This window comes from Ptychodera flava, chromosome 21, assembly GCF_041260155.1.
Source record: "Ptychodera flava strain L36383 chromosome 21, AS_Pfla_20210202, whole genome shotgun sequence".
In the NCBI taxonomy this organism is placed as follows: Eukaryota; Metazoa; Hemichordata; class Enteropneusta; family Ptychoderidae; genus Ptychodera; species Ptychodera flava.
In genome coordinates, this window is record NC_091948.1 from 13,917,054 (window position 1) to 13,941,731 (window position 24,678).

Genomic DNA, 24,678 nt, shown 5'->3' on the forward strand with positions numbered 1-24,678 from the left:
ATCCGAACGAAAAATGCCTTTGATACGAAACAACCGGATTGCTTCGGTTTAGAGATTTGTTGCGCTCATCCTTGTTTGTTGTGTAATCAATGTGTTTTTTTGTTGACACAATTAGTAAAGAGATAAATTTTGCGTCAGTCCCTGCAGTTTGGTTCATGAGATTTTGTGCTGCGGACCAGTCTATATACCTAACTCATGCATATTTGTTGCGTACCTGGCATTTTCCCAGCATTTAAAATTGGATCTGTGGTGTGATCATCTGAAAGTTTTGTGTTTTGTGCGTGCCAACACTTGATAGCTAAGGCTAATCAGACACATATTAATCACCTTCGACAGATCAAGCTGATGAGGCTGCACGTGTGGACAACGAACCATGTGGCCATACTGTATATTACGCTTGTCACTGATACTTGTCTTCGCATCGAAGCATAGACCCTCTAAAACACGTCTATGATCGAAGTAAATAATCACTCACATGATCCATGAGTGACAGCTTTTTATTTGCCCCTTTGCATCAAAGCTGAACCGCGTCACGGCATTCCTTGCATAAATGCATATGAAATTAGCTGGTTACCGGTTGCCGCCTGGTAGCGTTGTTTGCTTTTTGCTTTTTCACATTAATCCTGTTAGTCTGAAGTGATAAGTCGACTACATTTGTGGTCATAAAGCTTTCCCCCAGATTGAGCGCTCTATATAAGACTGCGCTCGATTCCCGATAGTTTCGAAACCGACGTTTGGTATGCAGTGTAAGATTTCTTTTACAGACTGCCTGACTGACAAACATTAAATGTTGTAATTTATGAAACGTGTGTGTTTCACGGCATATAGCCGTTCCGTTGGTTGAAGAATACTCGAAACGTAGGCCTACACACTGTCCTCCACAAACTGGCCTACATCATGGATGTAAAAAATAGACATCCATGCCTAGATAAGCTCACTCTTTTAGCGAATATAGGCTACAGTAGAAGTCAGGTCTCGCTGCCACTCTCTACATTAATGCAGCGTGGAGGTAGCATGGAGGTACCATACCTCCATTGATAATGCAATCATGAACCATGTCCTGTAAATCCCAGTAAAAATCACACGCGCAGATACGGATACCTAGCTTATGTTACACAACTGGTATCAGTGGTAAATGACGTTATGCTAGCAAGTACTGCGGTTTTACAAAAGTTTCGGCAGAATTTGAGGTTGTGAACGGGTTACGAGTATTTGATTCAACGTTACCGACGTGGCCCTAACGATGTATAAGTTGGGCTTAACCATGCCGGTAAAGGACATTTAAGCCATGTCGTATACGTCGGCCTACAAAGCGGATAAGCTGACGGTTAAGTAACGTATTGGTAAGTAAACAACCGACGGTTCTCTTCCGGTCCAGTCGGATCAGCCATTGAACCGGTGACGAACCGCTGACAAACCGTTGCTAAACCGGAAGTGTAAACGCCCGATTTCATACAGTGATGTTGATGAAGAAGGTGGAAATCTTTGATAACTCAATGCAGTGGCCAGAAAAAATGTGGCTAAAATAAGCTGCAAAAATACAAAATTGAAGATTTCATCATACTTTGAATATATCACATCCGATCATCCCTAAGAACATGTCAACCAAAGCTATCTGATGAGTAGTTTTTTGAGAATAAAATATTCTGACCAAAAATGGCAACAATTGCCCCCAAAAATAAAAATTGCAGATTTCATCATAATTTCAAAATATCACACTTAGTTATACCAAATTTCAAAGCTGTTAGACCAGTACTTTTGAGAAACGCATTTTTGACCAAAAATGGGAAAAATGCCCCAAAAATTCAAAATTGCAGATGTCATCATTATTTCAATAAATATCATTTAGTTCATCTATGGAAACCTGTATACCAACTTTCAAAGCTATCAGATAAGTAGTTTTGGAAATACACATTTTTTGACCAAAAATGGCAAAAATTGCCCCAAAAATACAAAATTACAGATTTCATCAGAAATTCAATATATATTACTAAGCTTATCTGTAGAAACCTGTATACCAAATTTCAAAGCTATCAGACCAGTACTTTTTGAGAAACACATTTTTTGACCAAAAATGGCAAAAATTGCCCCAAAATTACAAAATTGCAGATTTCATCATTATTTCCATAAATATCATTTAGTTCATCTGTAGAAACCTCTATACCAAATTTCAAGCTATCAGATGAGTAGTTTTGGAAATACACATTTTTTGACCAAAAATGGCAAAAATTGCCCCAAAAATACAAAATTACAGATTTCATCAGAAATTCAATATATATTACTTAGTTCATCTATAGAAACCTGTATACCAAATTTCAAAACTATCAGACCAGTACTTTTTGAGAAATACATTTTTTGACCAAAAATGGCAAAAATTGCCTAAAAAATGCAAATTTGCATATTTCTGCACAATTTGAACAAATCTGAAATAGATCATCCCTAGGGACATATGTACCAAATATAAAAGCTATCTGACCAGTAGTTTTGAAGAAGAAGATTTTTAAGATTTTTTTACCAAAAATGACAAAAATTGCCTTAAAAATACAAATATGCAAATTTCACCACCATTTGAACAAATCTGATTTAAGTCACCCTAAGCAAACTGCATATCAAATTTCAAAGCAATCGAACGAGCGGTTTCAGAGAAGAAGATTTTTTTACCAAAAACACAAAAAAATGCCCCAAAAATACAAATATGCAAATATCACCATGATTTGAATAAACTGAAGTAAGGTCACCCCAAGTGAACTGCATATAAAATTTCAAAGCAATTGGACTTGTGGTTTCAGAGGAGAAGGCAATTGTTGACGGACGACGGACGCCGGACGACGGACGCCGGACGACGACGGATAATCAACCTATTTGATAAGCTCCGCGTCGCTGACAGCGGAGCTAAAAAAATGACGCGGGGTGTTTGGAATGACTTTGTATCAGTCAATGGTCATCACACAAGCTTGTGTACCATTTTACCTGACAGTCCATTTCCATTGATTTTTTTTGTTTTAATAGCTGCGTTAATATATATTAATATGCAATAGTTTTCAAGATATGAATTTGGAAGTAAAAATATCGCCATCCAGTCACGGAACTTGGCTTATATCTAAATATATGCATAGATTTTGTTTTTCAAGATAAGACGCACTTTGGCAAAATTCCGTATCATTCCAACCAGAACTTTTCTGAAATTGCATCTTAACTAAATTACCATACTAAAAGTCTCAGAACCATGCATCAATATGATGAGTACGTTATGAACTTTTTTCTCATAGGCCTGTTTTAATATTTAAATGTACGGAAAAGTAAGAGTTTCCTTTATGGAGACTGATGTCGCACATGCTTTGATGAAAGAGAGCAGATTCTTACGTTCTAAAATGCAACTAAAGTACTCAGACATCTTCATGAAAAAATCCTTTTCCAGTTACATAGCACAACATGTTAAAGAAAATGACCAGTGGCAAATGTGTTAATTTAATTTACCTCAGTGCTCCTGCAAAGAGACAGGAGACGAACAGCCCTTGCATTCCCGGGATCCGACCAAACCGAGAACTTACGAAGTACATCAATATCTATCGGGTAATAAATATTTAAAAGGGTTACTTAGCTTACGGCAATAGTGGCATATAAAAATTGAAGGCCTATGCTTTTGCTCAAACCTTCCGTATAAAAGGAAACTTAAAGTCATTCTTTTTCGATATCAAGAATGAAAATCAGAGGTCACGGCAAACTTTAGTTCTAGGAAAAATAATTATCAAATGTTATACAGATATAAAAAATGACAGTAAAATTAAAAATGCCCGCTATCTCTGTTTTAATTCAACGAGGCAAGATTACATTTTCTATTTCCGAGAAAATAAATAGATCAAAAATTCATTTAATCCATGAACTTCAAAATCAGCCATCCAAGTGATACACAAGTGGTATACCCCAAAATGCATTGTAAACGTTTGCAACCTAATGCAACCTCCTAATGTCTATCTCTGATCGTGAGGCGCATTGTACCTTCACGAAAGTAAAAGTATTCTGACGTTTATGCACAACAAAACAAACCAAAAGAATACAAGCCGCGCGCTTTTGCAATCATTATGAAGAAAAGTTAACATTGAGAGCTGAATAGGCGTGTCCAGTGGCCAAGCATGTTTTACCTTCCCCATTGCAACACATCTGACACGAGCCTGACAGTGTCAGTGACTGTTTACGGTGACAACATAGGTAACTCGACAACTTCAAGGCGGAACAATTGCATACCTGGTCTACTTTGCTATAGTTAGGTGCATATCTTGTTGATTCTCCACTTGTGTTACCTAAGCGAAACAATGGAGGAAACACATGTCTGAAGTGGCAGCAATAATGTGTTCTCTGAAACATTTTCGATTTAATTTAATTTATTGATATCACACAATTGCTATGAGGAGCGTCGCCCTGACGTTTCAAGTCCTTGTAATGTAACTAATTATTGCCACATAGGTTTCCTGTTATAGAATAGTATGGCATCTGTGGATAGTTGCAAAGAAAAATTATAATGGAGAAAATGGCAATACCAAGAAGACTATGAAACTACTAGGAATTAAAGTTCAGACCTAACACTCTATCGGCAATGCAAAAGAGAAAATCCAGATTCTAGTTTGATGTCTTACCAGTATAATAAACCAAACCTTTGCTAAGTGTTAGCACGAAATTCGTAAAAGGTTGACTGAGTCTGTAGCTTGGCTCAGAATGTATAGATAACAACATAATCACAGTATCTTTATATGTACTTCATTTTAATAAATCATGTTCGAATAAATGTGAGCTTTTTACATACCATTATCATGTGACCAATCCGTGGAATTAATTGCAGGCACCAGTGGTGTCTGATTATCTAATTGGAAAAGATTTATAAAGCAATGTTACTTGCCACACAGTCTAAGCTAAGACAAGGAAGATTAATTAAATCATTCCAGGGAATGACCGCCTCTCCTTTGGTCAAGTTGGATTTTGTGTTAAATTTGCGGGAATAATGTGTGTTGTAATTCTGTTACTTTCAAGACCTTTGTATTGTGCATATTTTAGAGATTTTTTGTTTTCTTCATGAAGCATGTGGAACTGCTCGGTAGTTCTTCTCTCATCATTGTCTATATATTTAATGTCTCTGTTATTGTGGGCAGTTTGTAGATTTTAGTCTTAAGTCATCAGTAACAATGTAACTACACGGGAAAACTTTGCTGATTCGCCAAAATATTCGCACCTGCCTCTACACCTTTGCAAAATAATCAAATGAAAAACAATAGTTCTCTAATTGTCTAAAAAGAAAATTCAAGCGATTTCAAGAGTATTATTTGAAGCAAAGAGTTTATTTTCTCACTCGTTTATTGTAATAGTATTTTGCCTTTGTGCCCGTGGATGGAGTGATACTGTCGACGAGTGGTAAGATGCATGTTACAAACTAACCGTTGTAGTAAGCGTACAGCACCAGACCGTTGAAGAAAATTATGGTACTCATCACAGAATGAATGGGGATGTTGAGTAACAATGAACTGAAAAAAGATACATAAAAATGCAAGTATTATAGACAAACTGTAAAAAACAGAAACACGATCCATGTTGTATATGTTCGAAAGTGTACAAAACTAAATGTGTGAATTTAAGAGATGGGGACTCATCAACACACATCAACGGGTACAGTTAGTATCTTCACTGGATAAAGAAGGTCTACAAACAACACGATGAATTAAAGGAAAAAATACATAAACCGAGTCCGTGGTAAGTAGAAACAATTGACGACTAATTTGCTTACGCTCTTGCATGACCCAAAGATTTCGCTGACAGGTATCGTTGTACAGCAGCCTGTGATAGCATAACACCGACACTGGTCATTCCAGAGCCGATAAATAGTCCAAAAAAAGATAACCGTGATGTAGGGTCTAACTTGAACCTAAAAATAATGACAGAGAAATGACTTAATTTATTTGCTTAACGTCTATGTCGTTGATTTGAGTTATTCTTGCAAGACTTTCTTTCAGCCTGCACGTTCTTGAAATCAATGTGAAAGGGTATCTCTCATATGACTCATATGAAATCGGGTATTTAAAGAGTTTAGGTTGAGGGTATGGGTTATATCAGGTTTGCGATATTTGCAACCAAACTTTATTATTATTATTATTATTATTATAAATAATTATTTATTCGGGTACAGAGTATAACCCCAAACATATTTTGTGCTATTTCTATCGACATTGCAGCCCAAAACTTTAATTTCTTTCACAACAAAGTTCATTTACACGCGCAGAGCCACAAAGCTGTTCATGTAAAAGCGTACATACGAATAGAATTTTGTCCCGGTCGAAGTTTCGACGATGGCCAAAATCGGGACGGGGAATCAACTCCGTAAAGGAGGAGCTTTAATTTCATGAAGGCGACATTCCTTCAATTACGTCATTGTGTTTATTTACCCATGGGTATATTCAAAAATTAATAAAAATTACGCTAGTAAAAATGTAACCTCACAAAGTACAACCTTTATCCATTAAACAATTGCATGCAGTCAAAAGTAAAAACTTATGCGGGATGGTTTGTGAGATATTTCGCATATTTATAGAAAAAATCTTAAGTACTCAAAGAAATTCAGCCTGTGGTTGACTTTGTTGACATTCCATAGGTGTTCGATCCCCCCGACATCGTTGGTTCCCATAATCGCAACAGCCACAATCGACCCGAGTATGACTAAGAATTGGAAAACGTCAGCCCATACCACTGCTTTCATTCCACCCTGCAGACAAAAGACGAAGATTTCGTGTCAGCTACCATACTTAAACATGTGCCATGGGAGTTCCTTGGATAGCATTGCTTCATACTACGGCTACAACGATGGCGTACCCGGTGATATGGGTGAAAAGTATGGTGCATTTTTAGTGAATGTCTTTTGGTGATATTCATACGAGGAAGTACAGGCGTTGCTGACAAACAGCGGGCAGTGTTACTGTTTCTACAAAAGTAACAATACTTTTTCTCGGATCAGGGAAAGTGCAATACCACTGGTCGATTGGACCATTAAATGACAATGAATTTGGTCATTGTATATCCCCTTACTATAACCAAAATGCCGAATACATGGATTTGATCAACCGTTAAGTCAAATATGTGATGATGAGTTAAGCGATGTGCCTGCTTACCAGAGTGGTGTAGAAAGTAGCAGTAGCGCCCATGAAGATCAACACTTTCCACATTTCGATTCCCTGCACTGAATGAAAACAGTAAGAAGTTCATAAAACAATAGATATGGCTTGTGCATGGCATGTTTAATTCAAAGGGCCAAATGAGCTACGAGCGTATCGATTTAAACCTTCTTTATATCTATCTACATTTTTGAGATTTCGATAGATAACCCTAGAATGATGCTATCCTCAATACCACACCGCGCGATTGAGCCTGTGACCTATCTTCTCTGAGGAAAGGGAACTCTTCATGTGAGTGCATACAAACTTATTATTTTTTTACCCGTTTCAATTGCCAAAGCTGGTCCTACCATCGTCACTGCCATGTAGGTTGAACTGCTCATCAAGTACATCAAGCAGCACGAAATGCGAAGTCCTAGGTTAAATCGCATACCAACATACTGCAATTACAGTGGAAATTAAATCAATCTCGCATAAGACTGCATTCACAAACACCTCTGCATGGGGGGCGCGGGAGATTCCAAACAAAGTTCTCAGAATTTTTTAATTGCCCTCTCAACAAACTCACAAGGCGTTCAAGTCCCCCTCCCCTTCTGATTCGCTAAAATTTTGAAGTCCCCTCTCAATAGAAGGCAAAGTATGGCCGATATAGAGCTATGTCCAAAATATCAAATCATAATACATGGGAGTCTATTAGGCAAACTATTAGTATTGTTCTATTAAAAACAAGCTATATCGCTACATTTATATATTTGATAATTCATGTTAATGTACGTTGCTTGAAATGGCACGTAAAAATTGCACGTTTTTACAAAAATTTTAATTTTTTTATATCATCCATAATGTTAATTCACTATACAATGTAGTCTATGAGTAAACTATTAACATTTTTTTCCAATAGAAATATTCAAAAAAAAACAAGTTAATATCTGTGCATGTATATACAATTGATAATTGATATAAGTGTGCTTGATTAAAATAGGGTGTACTGTCGTACAAGAGGTTTTATTTTGGAATTGTTGATTTACTGTACATGACTGTATGAATTTTTTTACAATACTAAACTAACTAAACATTTGCTTTTATAAGTGTTTGACAATTGACAAGTGCACTTGATTGAAATAGGGTTTTTGACAGTTCACGTGTGGAAGACAAAATTAATATGATATTGGAATTTCACTCAAAATTTTAATTTCACTTCTCATGGTAGTCTATATGTAAAGTATTAGATATTTTCACTGACAAACTTGCTATATCTGTAACATATAAGTATATATTTATATAATTGAGTGATATTATAGACTAGATAAACAATAATACTACTTGCTGTACAATGTCAAGCCAGACTATAAATGAAGGTAAACATAATAGTTATTCTTCCCTTTTGCGATCATGTAATAAGGGTTTGGAAACAGTATTACTGCTCTCATATGTTTGAAAAACTGGTCACAGCATTTTTGTAAAGAAGGGACATTAGGTGTACCTTTGGGCCAATCAAGTGTTTTGTTCTGTGTATCTACTGCAATCGTCTTGTTCTACTCCCACAATATGCTAGAATAACAACATTATGCTGGCAAATACTATTTATATGCAAGTATAAAGACCATAATCATTGTTATTGGTGACAAATGAATCATTTATAAACAAGGCAGTATTGCTGAAGGCAATGAGTACTTGGGCCGTGATAGAGTAATTTTGAGGACAATATATACTACTATTCAAATATGGTCTTGAATTTCCTCCTGTCAATTAGGCATTTGATTGACTGCTTATTAAACGAAGCAATGGCATGACAATGGCAAAATATGTCTAGCAACTTTTGTGGAGTTTGAGGCAGGGGTTCTTTATTTATAGTGGAAATTGCTTAAACTCCTTAAATATTCAAATTACAGCAAATTTCTTTTGTTCTCGATGGTAGATGTCTAATATTTAGATGGGCATATTTAGATTTCTACCCTATAGTTATCCCTATACACCAAAAATCGGACATCCAGCTCTATTGGCTTGCTCAGAATGAGATATGCACATAATTAATGAGGTACAATATGTGGTGTCATAAGGTGTCCCATCATACCAAATATGAAGGGTGTAGCACTTGTGGTTACTGAGTTGTGGACAAATATATATATTTGAGGTCAAAGGTCATTGAGGTCACGTGACATTTTGTCAAAATAATTGTATTGCTAAGTTATTCCTATATACCAAAAATCAGACCTCTAGCTCTATTGGCTCGCTCAAAATTAGATATGCGCATAATTAATGAGGCACAATATGTGGTGTCATAAGGTGTCTTATCATACCAAATATGAAGGATGTAGCACTTGTGGTTACTGAGTTGTGGACAAATATATATATTTGAGGTCAAAGGTCATTGAGGTCACGTCACATTTTGTCATAATAATTGTATTGCTAAGTTATTCCTATATGCCAAAAATCAGACCTCTAGCTCTATTGGCTCGCTCAAAATAAGATATGCGCATAATTAATGAGGTACAATATGTGGCGTCATAAGGTGTCCCATCATACCAAATATGAAAGGTTTAGCACTTGTGGTTACTGAGTTATGGACAATAATGTATATTTGAGGTCAAAGGTCACCAAGGTCACATGATATTTTGTCAAAATGTCTGAGATATCTGCATGAACCGATGGACTCACTGATGGACTCACGGACGGATATGACCCAATCTATAAGCCCCCTGGACTTTATCCGTGGGGACAAAAAACTGTGTCACTGCATCCTTTAGGCAATATGAATACGATGAGAAACTAAATTTTTATTTTTCTTGGCCTTATACATGGGAGTCTATGGAGAACTGCCTTATACATGGGAGTCTATGGAGGTGTAAACTAAAAAGTCCTCTAACATGGCCAAATTCGATCGCATTGTGAAACAAATCGATGTGCATCTGTATGGGGTTGGGTACTATTCTTGTGCAAAGTTTGAAAGAAATTGACCAGGGCATGTCTGAGATATCTGCGTGAACGGACGGACGGACGGACTGACATGACCAAACCTATAACTCCCCCAGGACTTCGTCCGTGGGCACTAAAAACAACGCAACAGTTATTACAGCTACACCGGCGGTAGGTTCATATCCAGAGCCCCGTACGGTCTGCCGCCGTCGCTTGAAAACCTTACCTAGATGAAATTTTGTCTATAGGCTGAAATTTCGCCGAAGTTTGACAAAATTGCATCGATTTTTCAGGTTCATATCCGACAATTTTGAGTTTTGAGTGCAGACAGAAATAAGTTTTGAGGCAACATGGCTGCGACCCCATGTTGACCCTAGCCCTGCGTACGATGCTATGTGCTACAGCTAACACACAGCATCGTACGCAGGGCTAAAAGTAGCGAGAGTTGCCGACATCGACGGTTATTTACGAGAAGTGAATAAAAAGCGATCGAGTAGCTGAGGTAGGCTGGGATGCGACTTGGGCCCAAGAACGCTGAATTTCGGCAGTAATTTGGCTTTTTACGTCAAGTCCCAAAAGGATTTGAAGTCACCGAACCTACGTACGGGTCTTTGCAGGGCTGTGGTGAGCGGGGCGATTAGCTGTAGCGGAACACACAGCATCGTACGCAGGGCTAGTTGACCCCAAGTGAAAATGTGTTCGCGATCAAATCTTCCTATATTTTTTTCAGAATTTTCGACAAAATCATTGCTTCTTAAATCTTTTGTAAAATACAAAATACTAAAATAAAAATGCGATGTGCCATGTCTCCAGATTTCTAAAATATCGTTCGTTGACCGTTCGACGGAATACTCATTTCACAAACTTGTGACGCAGTTGAAATTCAATACTGACCGCCAAATAATCTTAATGAGACGAGATCATTCTATACATCCTCCAAATTATCCAACCATTCGCGTTAGAGTTCAGCTCGCTTAGAGTATCATAACATTCTTCGGCCTTCGTTTAGATCGACCCTAATCTCTCCCATTCAGGAAATAAATACACAAGCTACCTTGACAAAACTCAAGTTCGTGCACCATCGAGGACCAAACGCACTACAAATCTGTCTTGACGTCATCATCTCCTTACATGGTAATCGGCATACCGTATTTTTTAGCAAAGGAGACACAGAATACGTCGGAGTATTCAGTTTCAAAACGTATTACATTGTGTGATGTTGTCAAAAAAAGGTAATGTTACTGCAGTGGTATAAATTACAAAACACAAAAGTTCAAATCAGTTTATATTGACTGACTTTACCCAACATTTCATATTGTTTCTTATGCCAGATTTGACCACGTGCTTACTGGCGACCCCTTTACATGCAAATTTTGTGTCAAATGGTGTGTTCTGCTGGAAAAACAAACGTACGATTTCTATATGAAGGAGGCGAAATTTGCCCTCAAAACTCGAAACCACCCTTTATGGGGTGTACCTAGCTATTTGAACGAGCTTCTCGAATCTGCAGCTCTATTTCGAAATGATGGTGTGGTTTTCTCAGCTCAAGGATAAGTGTTCTCCATCGCTGTGGGCATAACTATTCTCAACTGGGGGTACAGTTTCCAGTCGTAATGTTTTTCATTGTGTCCGGGATATAAAACCTTTCTTTTTCACACTTAATACTTTGATTAACACTAGTCCACATCTTGTCAGCGATTAAACATGTTTCAAGTTTAAATGTTAAATTCTGGTCTCGAGCCCTCTTGTTCGACCAACTGAAATTACCCCTCCCACTTTGGCTCGTCCAGTGGGTGTAGCAAGGGTCGTGCCATCGCCTAGGAAACGGAGGGTGCATTAATTGTTGCATTTCGATGCACATTTTGATTATATTCAGAAGATTTTGTGGCAAAAACTCAGATAGAGAAGCATTAATATTCACATCTCACTTATTCAAGACTGGCTGAGAGCAGCACTTCCATTCAGTTAACATCATTACGCCATTTATTATGCCAAGAAAGATGAAGCCAAGACATTTTGCCCTCCCTGGTCTCAGCCAGAAATGGTTATACCTTACAGAGTTTTTTCCCACGGAATGAAAACAAATGTACTTGGGCTGAGGCCCAAGTACAACAATGGTAATGCTGAATGTACACATACGGCTGTGTTGGACGTTTCATCACGCTTCAGGGGGTAGAACAAGAAACTGCAGAGGATACACAGAACAAAACCATCCTAAAATTAGCCAAACGTTATAGCTTAAATTGACAACCCAAGACATATTTCATATGAATAAAGAACGCTCCCCAAATCTTTGATGTGCCCCTAACATAACCTTGATATTTTCAAGTCCCTCCCGTCAATTCTCCCGCTCCCTTCAGGGGTGTTTGTGAATGCAGTATAGTATTTATACTATGGGCTGATATAAAAGATTGAAATTTGCATTCTCAATTGTCGTTTGTAAAGTGAACTTGAGGCGGTTTTGATTCCGACTGCAAGCAGCAAACCACGCGTGGGTACTCGAAAACCATTGTTGTACGGATGCATTACAGATTACGCAGTTCAGTATGGCAATTTTTCGTTTTGTTTATTTGTTTGATTGGTTGGGGTTTTTTTCGTTTATTTCTTGAGTTTATGTTTGTCGATGGCTTTTTGTTATTCAGAGCGTTGTCAGTCAGGTTGTTGAGGGAGAATTCAAGAAGAAACATTGAACCCTACATACTACACAGGTTTATACGTACCTGTGACAAAAGAGATATGGAAGGAGTGGCAACAAAAATTGTAACGGAACAGGTATGCAATATCGTGAATTGTCTTACCTCGTAAACGCTTGTAAAAGGAAGATTCCGAAAGAAAGGGACGAAAAAATACGCAGCTAAGGGGTAGACCCATAAGTACTTGGCAATTAGCATGAAGTATTGAATTCCGTGCATAAAAACTTCTGCAGGATATCCAAGAATAGCGACTGATGAAGTAAAAGACACAAATATCGAAATGGCGATAGGCACACATCCCATTCGTCTATCGGCGACCAGGAATCTTTGAGTGAACACGGAAGAAGCGGTAAAAACATAGAAATATGAACAATTTTAAAAAAGTAATTTACATATTGAAAGGCATGGCGATGCGCATGTAAGTGATAACTACCATAGCTAGAATTTCATTTAAAAACAATAATAATAATAATAATAATAAAGAATATTTATAATGCGCCTAATCTCAAAAGGGAGCTCTAGGCGCAGGACAAAATACACTACTTTCTGAAAAAAATATATCTTGAGGGCATGGCGGAATGAAATATTTGAATCCATATGGCGTAGGTTGACAGGCAGACTGTTCTAAGTTTTCGGTCCTGAGTGGGAAAATGACCTTTCACCAAAGGATTTTGTGGCAACACGCGACATTCTAAAAAGACGTGTGTCAGATCAACATGTCGACCTCTAAACTTTACAACTTCAAGATGTTCTGTCGTTTTTTGCTCACGTGTTCACACACGTGAGCATATGTCGCAGCGATGTCTGTGTGTCTGTCTGTCTGTCTGTCTGTCTGTCTGTCTGTTGGTCCGATATCTCAAAAACAGCTGATCAGATCAGAATCAAATCTGGTACATAGATTCAGTTAGCAAATGGCAAGAACTGATTAGTTTTTGGTGGGTCTGGCTTGCATACTTTTTGCTCATTTGCATAATTAATGATTTTAGAAAAAAACGGATATACATTAAAAACGACTGCACACAATTTGATGAGATTTGCTACAAATGTTGATCACACCAAGATATATCAGCAGTGGGAATCATTAAGGGGTGGCATGAAAGATAGTTGTTAATTTGCATATTTAATGAACTTTCGTAGTTAGGGATATATATCTGATTTGATGTGATCAAAATTGACCAAACTTGGTCTGTATATTGAAGATACTATGATTTAACATTATTGAAAGTCGTTAAGCATTTTTAACTTCTCCCAATTCCCGATTTGCATATTTACTGAACTTTGCTAATTAGAGATATATATTTGAATTGACTGGACCGTTGTTGATGACACTTGCTACATGTATTGAAGCTACTATGATACAACATTCTTGAAAGTCATTAAGCATTTTTACTTCAGCCAATTTCGAATTTGCATATTTAATGAACTTTCCTAATTAGGGATATATATCTGAATTAACTTGATTTTAGTTATTGAAACTTGCTATATACATCAAAGATACTGTGATAAAACATTATGAAAGTCAAAAGACATTTTTACTTCAGCCAATTCCTAATTTGCATATTAAAGGAATTTTCATAATTAGGGATATATATCTGAATTGACTGGATCAAAATTGATGAAACTTGCTATGTACATTAAAGACACTATAATACAATATTACTGAAAGTCATTAAGCATTTTCTCTTCAGCCAATTCCTAATTTGCATATTTAATGAACTTTCCTAATTAGGGATATATATCTGAATTGACTTGACCAAAGTTGACAAAACTTGCTTCATATATTGAAGACACTATGATACAACAATATTAAAAATCGTTAAGCATTTTTACTTCAGCCAATTCCTAATTTACATATTTAATGAATTTTACTAATTAGGGATATATATCTGGATTGACTGGACCAAAGTTGATGAAGCTTGCTATACACACTAAAAATACTATGATACAGCATTATTGAAAGTCATTAAGCAATTTTTCTTCAGCCAATTCCTAATTTGCATTTTCGATGATCTTTCCTCTGAGATTCACTTGATCAAAGTTGGCAAAACATGCTATGTACATTGATGATTATACCAGGTTAAAACAATATCGAAAGTCATTTCACATTTTCATGTCAGCTAATTTATAATTTGCATATCTAATGAGCTTTCACAGCTCGGCATATATGGCTTGAAGGACTTGGCCAAAGGTAATTACACTTGCTATATAAAGTGGTGATACAATGAGAGCAGTCAAAGAACTTTAATATTTCATTTCAGCTAATTACATATTTGTATACTTAGTGACCTTTTAGAATTATCGACGGTGAATATTGTTCATTATGTTGATCATAATTCTTTCAATGAAGTTGCAAACATGTGGCAAAGGTTCAAATTTACACATAACTGCAATATATAATGAAACACGTGAGCATTTCAGTTCATATCTGTTTTAGCTCTTGTTCGATAGTGAACAGGTAAGTGCGTGACTCAAGTGGTCAAATCAAACAATAAATTCCTAACTCACTTTGATGTCGACTTCTGTCCTCCCCCGGCGAAACAATGGTATATTCCAGTGGCTGCCGAAACAGCCAGTAAGGCGCCAAAGATGACATAGTCAAAGACTTCGAAAGGCGTGACGTCCGTTGACATGTTAAGACCTGACCTAAAATCGTACTTCTTCGTTATCGTCTACCTGTTGATTAATAGCAATATTTCTCCTTATCGTCTACCTGTTGATTAATAGCAATATTTCTCCATATGCACTCTCTCTATATCATAAATATTACATATTTTGCAATCACTTTACTCTTCTATTGTTCCATTTCTTTCACGTAACCTGAGTTGGTGCCCAGATGATTTCAAAAATTTCACTGTACTCTTATATTTTTAGCATACATGAGATTTAGGTATAGTACACAGTATTTGCTCCCGGGTGAATTATTTTCAGCTAGTTTTCTAACATTTTACAGAGCCTTCAGTGATTACAGGGGTGGGCCGGTGGAATTTGGGAGGGTGGCGTTTTAGAAAACTGTCAAAGAGGGAGAGTTACTTTTTATAAACCTATCTTTGGGGTCACTTTTAACAGAAGCTAATTTTACAGCCTAACTAGAGATGTCCGTGTGATATTTTCTTAATAGGACATCACTGACGAAATACACTGATTCTTTTACATATATACACATTGCCTGCAAGCTTTACAAACAAAGAAGATTCAGTACATTAAATAACTTGAACGGTTAAAACTGATAAAAGACAAGAGACAAAACATATCGGAAAGGTTGCAAAGTTTATATCAATTATCAAACGTCTATAGATATACAGATATTGTTAGTTTCATATTGGATACAAATTGTGCATAGTTCTCTCATTGCTGAATTACAATGTATAGTGAATCAACATTTCTGTAAAATTCCAAAATAAATTTTTGCACACAAATGCACTTGTAACCACCCTAGTCTTATCAAATACATTACAAGGAATTACAAAACGCCTACATAGATTTAGCTGGTTTTATGTAGGGAGAAATATTCATACTTCTCTCATAGACTAAAATGTATAGTGAATCAACGTTTTCGGCGGAAATCAAAAATCAAATTGCTTGTACACACATGCACGTTTACTCCCCACCTCAAGCAAAATACATTTACATATATTGTCACACATATATAAATGAACAGATATAGCTTTTTTTGTGGGGAAAACTCGTCAATAGTTTGCCTGATAGACTCCATTGTATTATGATTTGATATCTTTGGGTGAAGCACTATATCAGCCACATTTTGCCTTCTTATAGTTGCACAAAATACTGTGACTTTCCCACAAACAAATGAAATATCATGTCCCTTCAAAAATGCCTGCATGATAAATTGCAACCCTTCCCCCAAAAAGCCAGCCTACCCCGTGCGATTTTTGTCCCTTACTTACATAACAATTATACTTTTGTTATGTAAATTAGATGATAATGTTTTTGAAATTTCTGCGGAGAATACTGCAGTGGTTTGCGAAGGGTCAAGTTCTAGAATGTTTGACAGGGAACGGACACACTTTAGACACGAGGACAGTGGAAGGTCACATTTTAATTACAGTACAGGTGCACACCGAATTCCCCCTGCCCATCCCCACTGTAATTACTGAATGCTCCCTTAAGTGGTTCTTTCTGTTGTTTCTCTGCTGGGTGTCTGGCTGCCGTATGTGGTTGGTTCAAACCGGATCGAAAACTTACCGTATTTTATTCTCTTCATCTCCGCTCACATCTATGGCTCTGATCTTACGGGTTTCTTTAATTAAAGGCCTCGTTCCAGACAGCATAAACTATCAACATCAACTAAAATGTTTTTGACCGCTAAATCGATAGACTGATTTTTTTACGGCTGTCCCTTTTGACGAAAGTTCTAACGAGGTCACTTTAAGAAGTATGCTGCTGAGTGGTCAGGGCTGAATTTAAATTTTTTTGCAGATAAGAATATGCTGTAGCATGCGTGTCGCGCCACTCGGAAAATAAAACATCCTGTTAATTGAGTGGGTGCCTGCACTGTACGGATAACACACGTTACAGCATTCGAAATAACGTCACGAACATGTGGGGCGTATATGAGCTCCAAATGTGTTTTACTAATTTCACTGTTCGCATTCGTGTACCTGGTTTTACATTGTTGGAGATGTACCATAACAGACAAAATTATTAGTACAGAAGTGAGTGCAGAAGTGCCGCTTTGGCAGTTTTCAACTACTGTTATCAATGTAAAATAGCCCGCTACATATTCCTAGGAGTATAACGATTCATACTAGTCTGTATTTAATTATACTGAAGACATTTTTATTAGAGTCATAGGTCTAAACCTACTCTCTGACTCTCCGATGGTATTTTGTTCATGTATGCGGCGAGTGCATAGAAAACGATTTGGACTTACCTTCACGAACTCGATCTTAATCACTTCTATGCAGATCTGCAGTCCTGATGACACACAATTTGTTTTATGTCGGGTCAGAGATTTCTGTCAGATGACAAAATATACTTTCAAACGATTACAGCCAGTTACAGCCAGCTCAAAAGAAGGCCGAAGGTTCAAAGTTTAGCTCTCCATGTAGCAGCAATGACAGAATCGGCAAGAAAGAGCTGACAAGGTTAGGTAAGACATAGTATGAGGTCATCGATTGGCTTTAGATTTCCACAAAGGCATTTGGTAATCATGAAATAGTGTCAAGAAAGCCTGAGGCCGGCGGCCAGTCTATCCTGAATATGTCATTTTGAAGAAGAATGATAAGGTCTGTCTACTTACTAACCGTAAGATTCAAATATTGTAAAAAAATGGAAATAAATTTGGAATTACTTTTAGCCATTATGGTTCATGTAACATGATGATATAATACTGCATATCGATGTTAATTTTTGTTAAACGGCTAACAACACATCTTGTACCCGCCACAATTCATGCATACATGTTGCCTGCGACTTTAAAATAATAGAGGAGGCTATGAGAAAATGAGATTTTTCTTAAGAAAACGAGTCTACCTTTATCGGAATGGTGGAGTTGGGTCGTACGACTCTTCTGATTATTCGCTTTCAGGTAGAATGCACCTCGAAAGAAAAAGACTTAAACTTTTGCTAAAACTTTCCCTAATAAAGTTTTCGACCATTCTCTTACCAAACCAAAATTAAAAATCGGTGGTCACAGTACAAAATTTGGAACTAGACAGACAAATTACCAAAGATTTCCCGATATTTGAAAGTCAAAATGACCGCCATCCTTGTGTGAACTCTATGGAGTAAAATAAAATTTTCGATTTTCGAAAAACAAAGACGGTGAAAAGTTTCCTTACACAAAGAGCTTGAAATGAGCCCCCATAAGTGGTATATCAGAAAAGAATTGTAAAAGTTTGAGAGTCCGAATATCTGTCCCCAAGGTGCATTCTACCTTAATTTGGTAGTGCAAAATTTGAATTTTCATTTTACTGATACTTTCAGTAGAAAAGATAGAGGGCTCCCTCATGCAATAATATAACCCGTTAATATTGTCATACTTCGGTGATTCCATTGTTCTAAACAGCGGAAAAGGATGTTGACATCAACGACAATGACAAGGAAAACCACGTGCCAACGTGAAAGACGGCATGAATTGTTTATAGTGAACGAAAAACAATAATATCGACAATCGGAATTTCGAAATCTGAACTCTATTTGGTGCTCCTCATCGAATTGGTAATCTTTTCACTACGGAAGAATATGTATACCGCTCCTCATCATTTTCAAGGTATTCAATAACACTGCTAATTGTGATTTTCCAGACGGGATTAACAGTATCTATTCAAGTCGCACACTCCATACTAAGGCCAACATTTTTATGCAGTCGTCAACATACCACGCGAAAATACAAATGGAGAATAATAAGCACTTTCGCTTTTGTATATGGCTCAACATTTGCGCAGAGCTCAATACCCACCATCATTCATAAATGTAACAAAACCTTCGGAAACCAATATTCTATAGACTTTTAAAGTTTTACTATCAAACGCAGTTACTTGCTTCTGAAGTTCAAAGGGTGAACGTACATCCGGCCCCATTGTTGTATTGTAAGATTTCCTAGCATAGCTCGGTCTGTTTGAAAACACAAGAGCATCGTCATACGGTGAATGATAAACTGATTTTTATCTTAAAAGCAATTAACTTTAAAAATTGATTCTATCTTCTGAGTCAACTTCGAATGTGTGAAAATTTTAATAACCTATTCACAGACGAGCATACTAGTTGTATGAAACTAATTTGTCGACACATACATTGTACGCACACGCTCCCATCCATAAATATATAGGGAGTGATCTAGTCAACATTGAATAGTATTACCTTCATTTGGGGCGTTACTGCTACCATGTTCACTGTTAGAACAGAACATTGAAAAGCTATTTTCCTTGACCGGGAGAATGGATAAAATTTTCATAAATATGGGCGATACAATGACAGTGCATTCGAGCACACCTACATTGAACTAATAATGCTTCTTTGACGGTGCCTTCGATAGATACAAACTGCTCGTAGTAATTATTGTAAATAACTAAAACAAATTCATTAAATTTAACTATCAAATTGTGTTCTACCTTAACATGGTTCCTGTATTCTTAAGTCCTGCATTTTGGGCGCCAAAATGTAAGTTTGAACAGTACTGATAAATCTTTACAGATAAGGGTAATTATTTGCAAAATATAAGATTGTGCACATGGTTCTAGGAGTAGTGATTTACACCCGGGTAAAACTCTTTACTCGGTGTTCTCCAAAATAATGGTAGTCTATTTGTAAGTTTTATCCTGTTACGCACTTTATCAAATTTATAGATTTACCTGCCTCAACTGACAGAGCTGGTCCTACCATCGTGGTCGCCATGTAGATCAAACCTTCAAAGACAAAAATACAAGAGCAGACGTAGTTTGCGGTCTCGGGTGATATGGTAAACCAAATTCTACAAAGCGGAAAAAGTATCATTGTCACTTAAATGTTTTTCGCAGAACCTGCACATTTTGATTCATCCTGTCTTACGTAGTATTGGCTGCGGGCGCTTATTTTCTGTGGCACCTAAGTGATAATCGGCCAATAAAAGCTTAAAATATTCCTCTAATCATTCTATACCATAACATCTCGACACTCAAGCCATAAGCAATATCAAAAGAAACAATCTCTCACTGGTGTCAGACAAGTACAGTGGCCCCTCTTTACCGTTACCACCAACAAATTTTAAGATAGATAGATTAAAAGGATATTTTCCCAAATGCAAATATAACAACATTAATTTTTAAGAAATTATTAGCCCTGTGCCACAGAAAAATGTGCCAAAATGGAAAATGGAATGAGAAATCATGAAAACCTTGCTAATCGTTTACTAAATAAGATTGAACGTGTTACCATAAATAATCTAACCTCATACACACCGATAATATTAAGATTGCGAAATACTGGGTTGAAGAAGTATGCGGCGAACGGGTAAGCCCAAAGGAACTTGGTAATAAAGTTGATGTATTGTATTCCATGCTTAGTAATAATGTCGATGTATTGTATACCACGAATGAAAATTTCAGCTGAAAATCCGGTGATGGACACAAATATTAACAATGCAATTGGGATACAACCAATGTTTCTATCGGCAATAACGAAACCTGCAAACAACAAACTAATAGAACCAACAAACAATAATGAAGGAGCAAGCTAGAAAATCAAGAAAGGAGAATATGGGCAGTTTGAGGCACATGTATTTTGAAATCTCTGTTGAGGGATGAATTATTCCATACATGGTGATACTTGCTGCAGTGAAGTGAAAGTCCGCTATGCGAAGAATAAGAAAAACTTTATCAATCATCATAAGTGTATTGGATTTACGAGTAAAAGTGAATATTCGGAAACTACAGAAATCATGTCTGCCTAAGCTAAGAAACTAACCTGGTACCGTCGGTATTCTCTTGAACGGGACAATTATTGTGAAATTTTGTCAAGATATCTTCATTATGTAACAATTACAAACCATACAAGTTAAGTGATTGAAGCCGGGCAGAGAATTCATCACTAATACTTACTTAGGCCAAGAAATGGTGGGGGACTGGAGGAATTCAGGGAGGGGATTCGAAAATTCAGGGGTAGTCGAGGGGGGACTTGAAAGGTTTTGCTCTGCCTATAGGGGGCGCCCTAAAATATTTTGGCTCCAATAATTTTGAAGTCATCCGGTGGTTCTATTGTTAGTAACACATGTAATTAGATAAAAATCTAGAACTGTTTTGTCGTATTTGCTGACTTTACTCTCAAAGAAATCTAAAAATGTACCAATGCCATAATTTTTGTAAAAACAACGCTGGCCATGCCATGCAATGGGGCTGCAACTGTTGATAATTTTTAGCTCACGTGTGTAAACACATGGGCTAATGTCATAGCGATGTCTGTCTGTCTGTCCGTGTGTGTTTGTGTGTGTGTGTCTGTCTGTCTGTCTGTTTACACGATAACTCCAAAACGCCCGAACAGATTCAAATAAGATTTGGTAGACAGGTACCATATGCTACTTGCAAGGACTGATTAGATTTTGGTTAGAGTGGCTTGCATATTAATGAAGTTATGCTATGTCGTTTTTTTCGTACAATGGTTTCCCTATGGAGACGGTAATGACAGTGTAGACATATATCAAGAAATACTACACAAAATTTCATGAAACTTTTCACACATGACAATCTAAGAACATTATCATGTTACTGTGAGTGTCAAGTCAATTATCTTCTCATTGCATATTTAATGAACTTTTGTTATTAGTGTGATAACTCTGAAATTCCTGCACCAAACCACAGGGCGTTGTCTACATGTCCGTCCCCTGGGGTGGGTAGGTGTTTCGTTGTATCGCTAATAAAGATATATTCTACCAGCCTTTGGTGTTTCGGTCTTAGCACTACCCTTGACAATCTTGCGTATACGTTTTATCAACATGCTGCGTCTATTATCTGATGAGTTTGAGTGCCTAATTAGCCAAAGTAATCAAGGGTAAATTACTAATCTGTGGACGCTCTCACCAGATTATCACCGGATTAAATTTGACAAAGTCAACAACGAACGCACCAGCAAGGTATAACCACAGTCCCTCCACGAGGGACTGTGGTATAACTGAAGAAAGGGCTGAAACTCTCAAAAGCCGTGTTCACAGAAATCTACTTTACAATAAACATTTCCTAATTTTTCGAACGTCAACAGTTTTCTGACATGTTTAAACGGGGACAGGCCAATTTATGCCTTCGTCGGTTGCTTCTTTGAGCAATAGAACACTAATCGAAGTGGTGGAGTCAGTGTCCCGATGTGGTCCGTCAGACCGGAAGCCGGAACTAGAAACCTTTGACCTTAGAAATGTTTAGTTTAAGCCCACATGATCGATAGAGGTAAACAAATTAGCCAACATGCTTTGAGATCGAGGGTCAAGCTCATCGGTGTTTATAAACACGGACATGACAATCTATGTGTTTTTGACTACAGCCGGTCATCGTTTGGGGGAAGAAACTCGCCGCTTGTTACATAAAACTGACTAGTCGGCAAAGTATTTTCATGCTTATATATGCTTATTCGTTTCAAGACGAGATGAAAGCTGCGAAGACACATTGGAAGCATAGTAATACTCAACCAGGTTGATCTATATACGTTGGGGAGATATTGATTCACGGTCTTGTCGAACGAAAACGGGGATGTTTAGGTAATAGCAAAGACGATAAATCAGTCAGCTAAATAAAACGAATTTTTTTGGACACCATATCTTTTTATGTCAGCTTTTGAACCCGCGTGAAACCCTGCGTAACAATGTAATAACTATATATAATCAAAACCTTTTGGACATATATTTTTATGTCAACGTTTGGACACGCTTTAGAAATGCATGATAATTGATACAGCATACTGTATATGTCTGACTGCCGGGGAAACACTTCTTGCGCCGCTGTCGGACTCAGTCGCGCGATCGCGGTGTCTTTCCCCGTCTTTCCCTCGCACGTTCGCTTTCCTAAAAATGTGATTTTTTTTGTATAAAAAACCGCAGCTTTACAGTAAATGATGTTAGACTTCGAAGTGGGCACTGGCTCGCCTTTACATGTTATGTGGGACTTTGCTCGGAGTTCACTACAATTTGACGTAGGCTTCGTCGACTGATACAATGGAATAACAGAGATGTGTACATCGGACATAAATGCGAATGCACTGTTTTTTGCGCCTCCGTCGGACTCAGTTGCTGTGTCTTTCCCTTGCACGTCAGCTTTCTCGAAAATGTGTTTTGTATAAAAACAACTTTACAGTGAAGGATGTGATCCCTCGAAGTTACTTTAGTAATACACTTGTCGCTTTGATATGCGAAGACACACTGACGACCAGTTATTTATTAGTTCTCAAACCTGGTGAAAATCATTCCGCGACACTAATCGATTATATGTCTTTTGGAGAACGTCCTAAGAACCTGACATGACCCTTGTTTGATGCGTTAGGTAGTTGAGTATAAGGATTGATAAAATAATGTATCAAAATATACACAGATTCACGCGACTGCACTATCATATTCTTGACAGCTCAATGACGTTTATGGCCGAGAGGGCGGGAGTCTCAGACCCAAGGGAGCATAAGCAGTATGCAGTACATTGCATGCTTTCCATGCAAAATCCGGCTTTGACTAATGTTCCCGTCCTGTTTCCGAGCATAACTTTCGAGCTGCGTAGCTAATAATGTTGAGGTCAAGATATCCGAATCGTTCGTGTTCGAAATGCTACTTGATTTGCAGAGAGAACACTCGACCTTCTTGTTTGTGTTTTAACTTAGCACATCAAGTCATTGAAAAATTCAGAGCAAAATACCGCGGTGTATAAAATCTGCAGGCACGTAGTCACCAACCCACAACACTGCTTGTACTGCAGAGCATACAAGCGGTCGTATGTAAAACATGTCTTTTGTTATTTGAGAAAGAAGACTAATACAAAAGTGTACGTATTGCAAGAACGCAGTTGATAAACTGGACAAGTTGAAGGCGAGCTCGAACGTCGAGTTAATAAAGTCTTTTCCGTTCTTGTTCTCGACTAACACGGAATTTTCAATATACCCGTGAAGTCTGATTCAGTTCGATGCGGTATTAGGCACGTCGACCAACGTGGTTTTTGCCGGGCCAGCAGGGTATAAACACATCTCCGATACGTTACCAAGGTGTGTTCAACACATACCACGCATTCCTGGGAGGTCCTCCTTTCCGACCTGTTCGTTTACAAATGAATCTTCAAGTTTGTTTTGCCTTCTGTTTGTTTCTGAATACATGAATATAAAGTGTCCACTAGTTTTACGGACCACCTCTGGACACGGCTTTTGAGAGTTTCAGCCCTTTCTTCAGTTATACCTTGCTGGTGCGTTCGTTGTTGACTTTGTCAAATTTAATCCGGTGATAATCTGGTGAGAGCGTCCAC

The 24,678-nt window shown here is 37.5% G+C and overlaps 1 protein-coding gene across 1 annotated transcript; it reads right to left on the reverse strand.

Moving 5' to 3' along the window:
- Positions 1-3,473: 3,473 nt before the first annotated feature.
- Positions 3,474-15,422, reverse strand: LOC139122216 (sodium-dependent multivitamin transporter-like). Its single transcript, XM_070687640.1, has 10 exons — positions 15,266-15,422; positions 12,866-13,085; positions 7,474-7,591; positions 7,149-7,216; positions 6,591-6,745; positions 5,774-5,911; positions 5,428-5,513; positions 4,802-4,858; positions 4,246-4,301; positions 3,474-3,566 (listed from the first exon to the last, which is right to left on the reverse strand). The coding sequence occupies exons 1-10, from the start codon at positions 15,388-15,390 to the stop codon at positions 3,474-3,476; spliced, it is 1,116 nt and encodes a 371-aa protein (XP_070543741.1). The 5' UTR covers positions 15,391-15,422.
- Positions 15,423-24,678: the final 9,256 nt, after the last annotated feature.

Bases quoted from the DNA above. Each gene is read 5' to 3' on its own strand.
- LOC139122216 (XM_070687640.1), bottom strand. From the start codon at position 15,390: ATGTCAACGGACGTCACGCCTTTCGAAGTCTTTGACTATGTCATCTTT. The intron at 13,086-15,265 runs GTGAGTTAGGAA...GTTCACTCAAAG, and splicing joins GGACAGAAGTCGACATCAAA to ATTCCTGGTCGCCGATAGAC. The intron at 6,746-7,148 runs GTAAGCAGGCAC...TTTTGTCTGCAG, and splicing joins CTACTTTCTACACCACTCTG to GGTGGAATGAAAGCAGTGGT.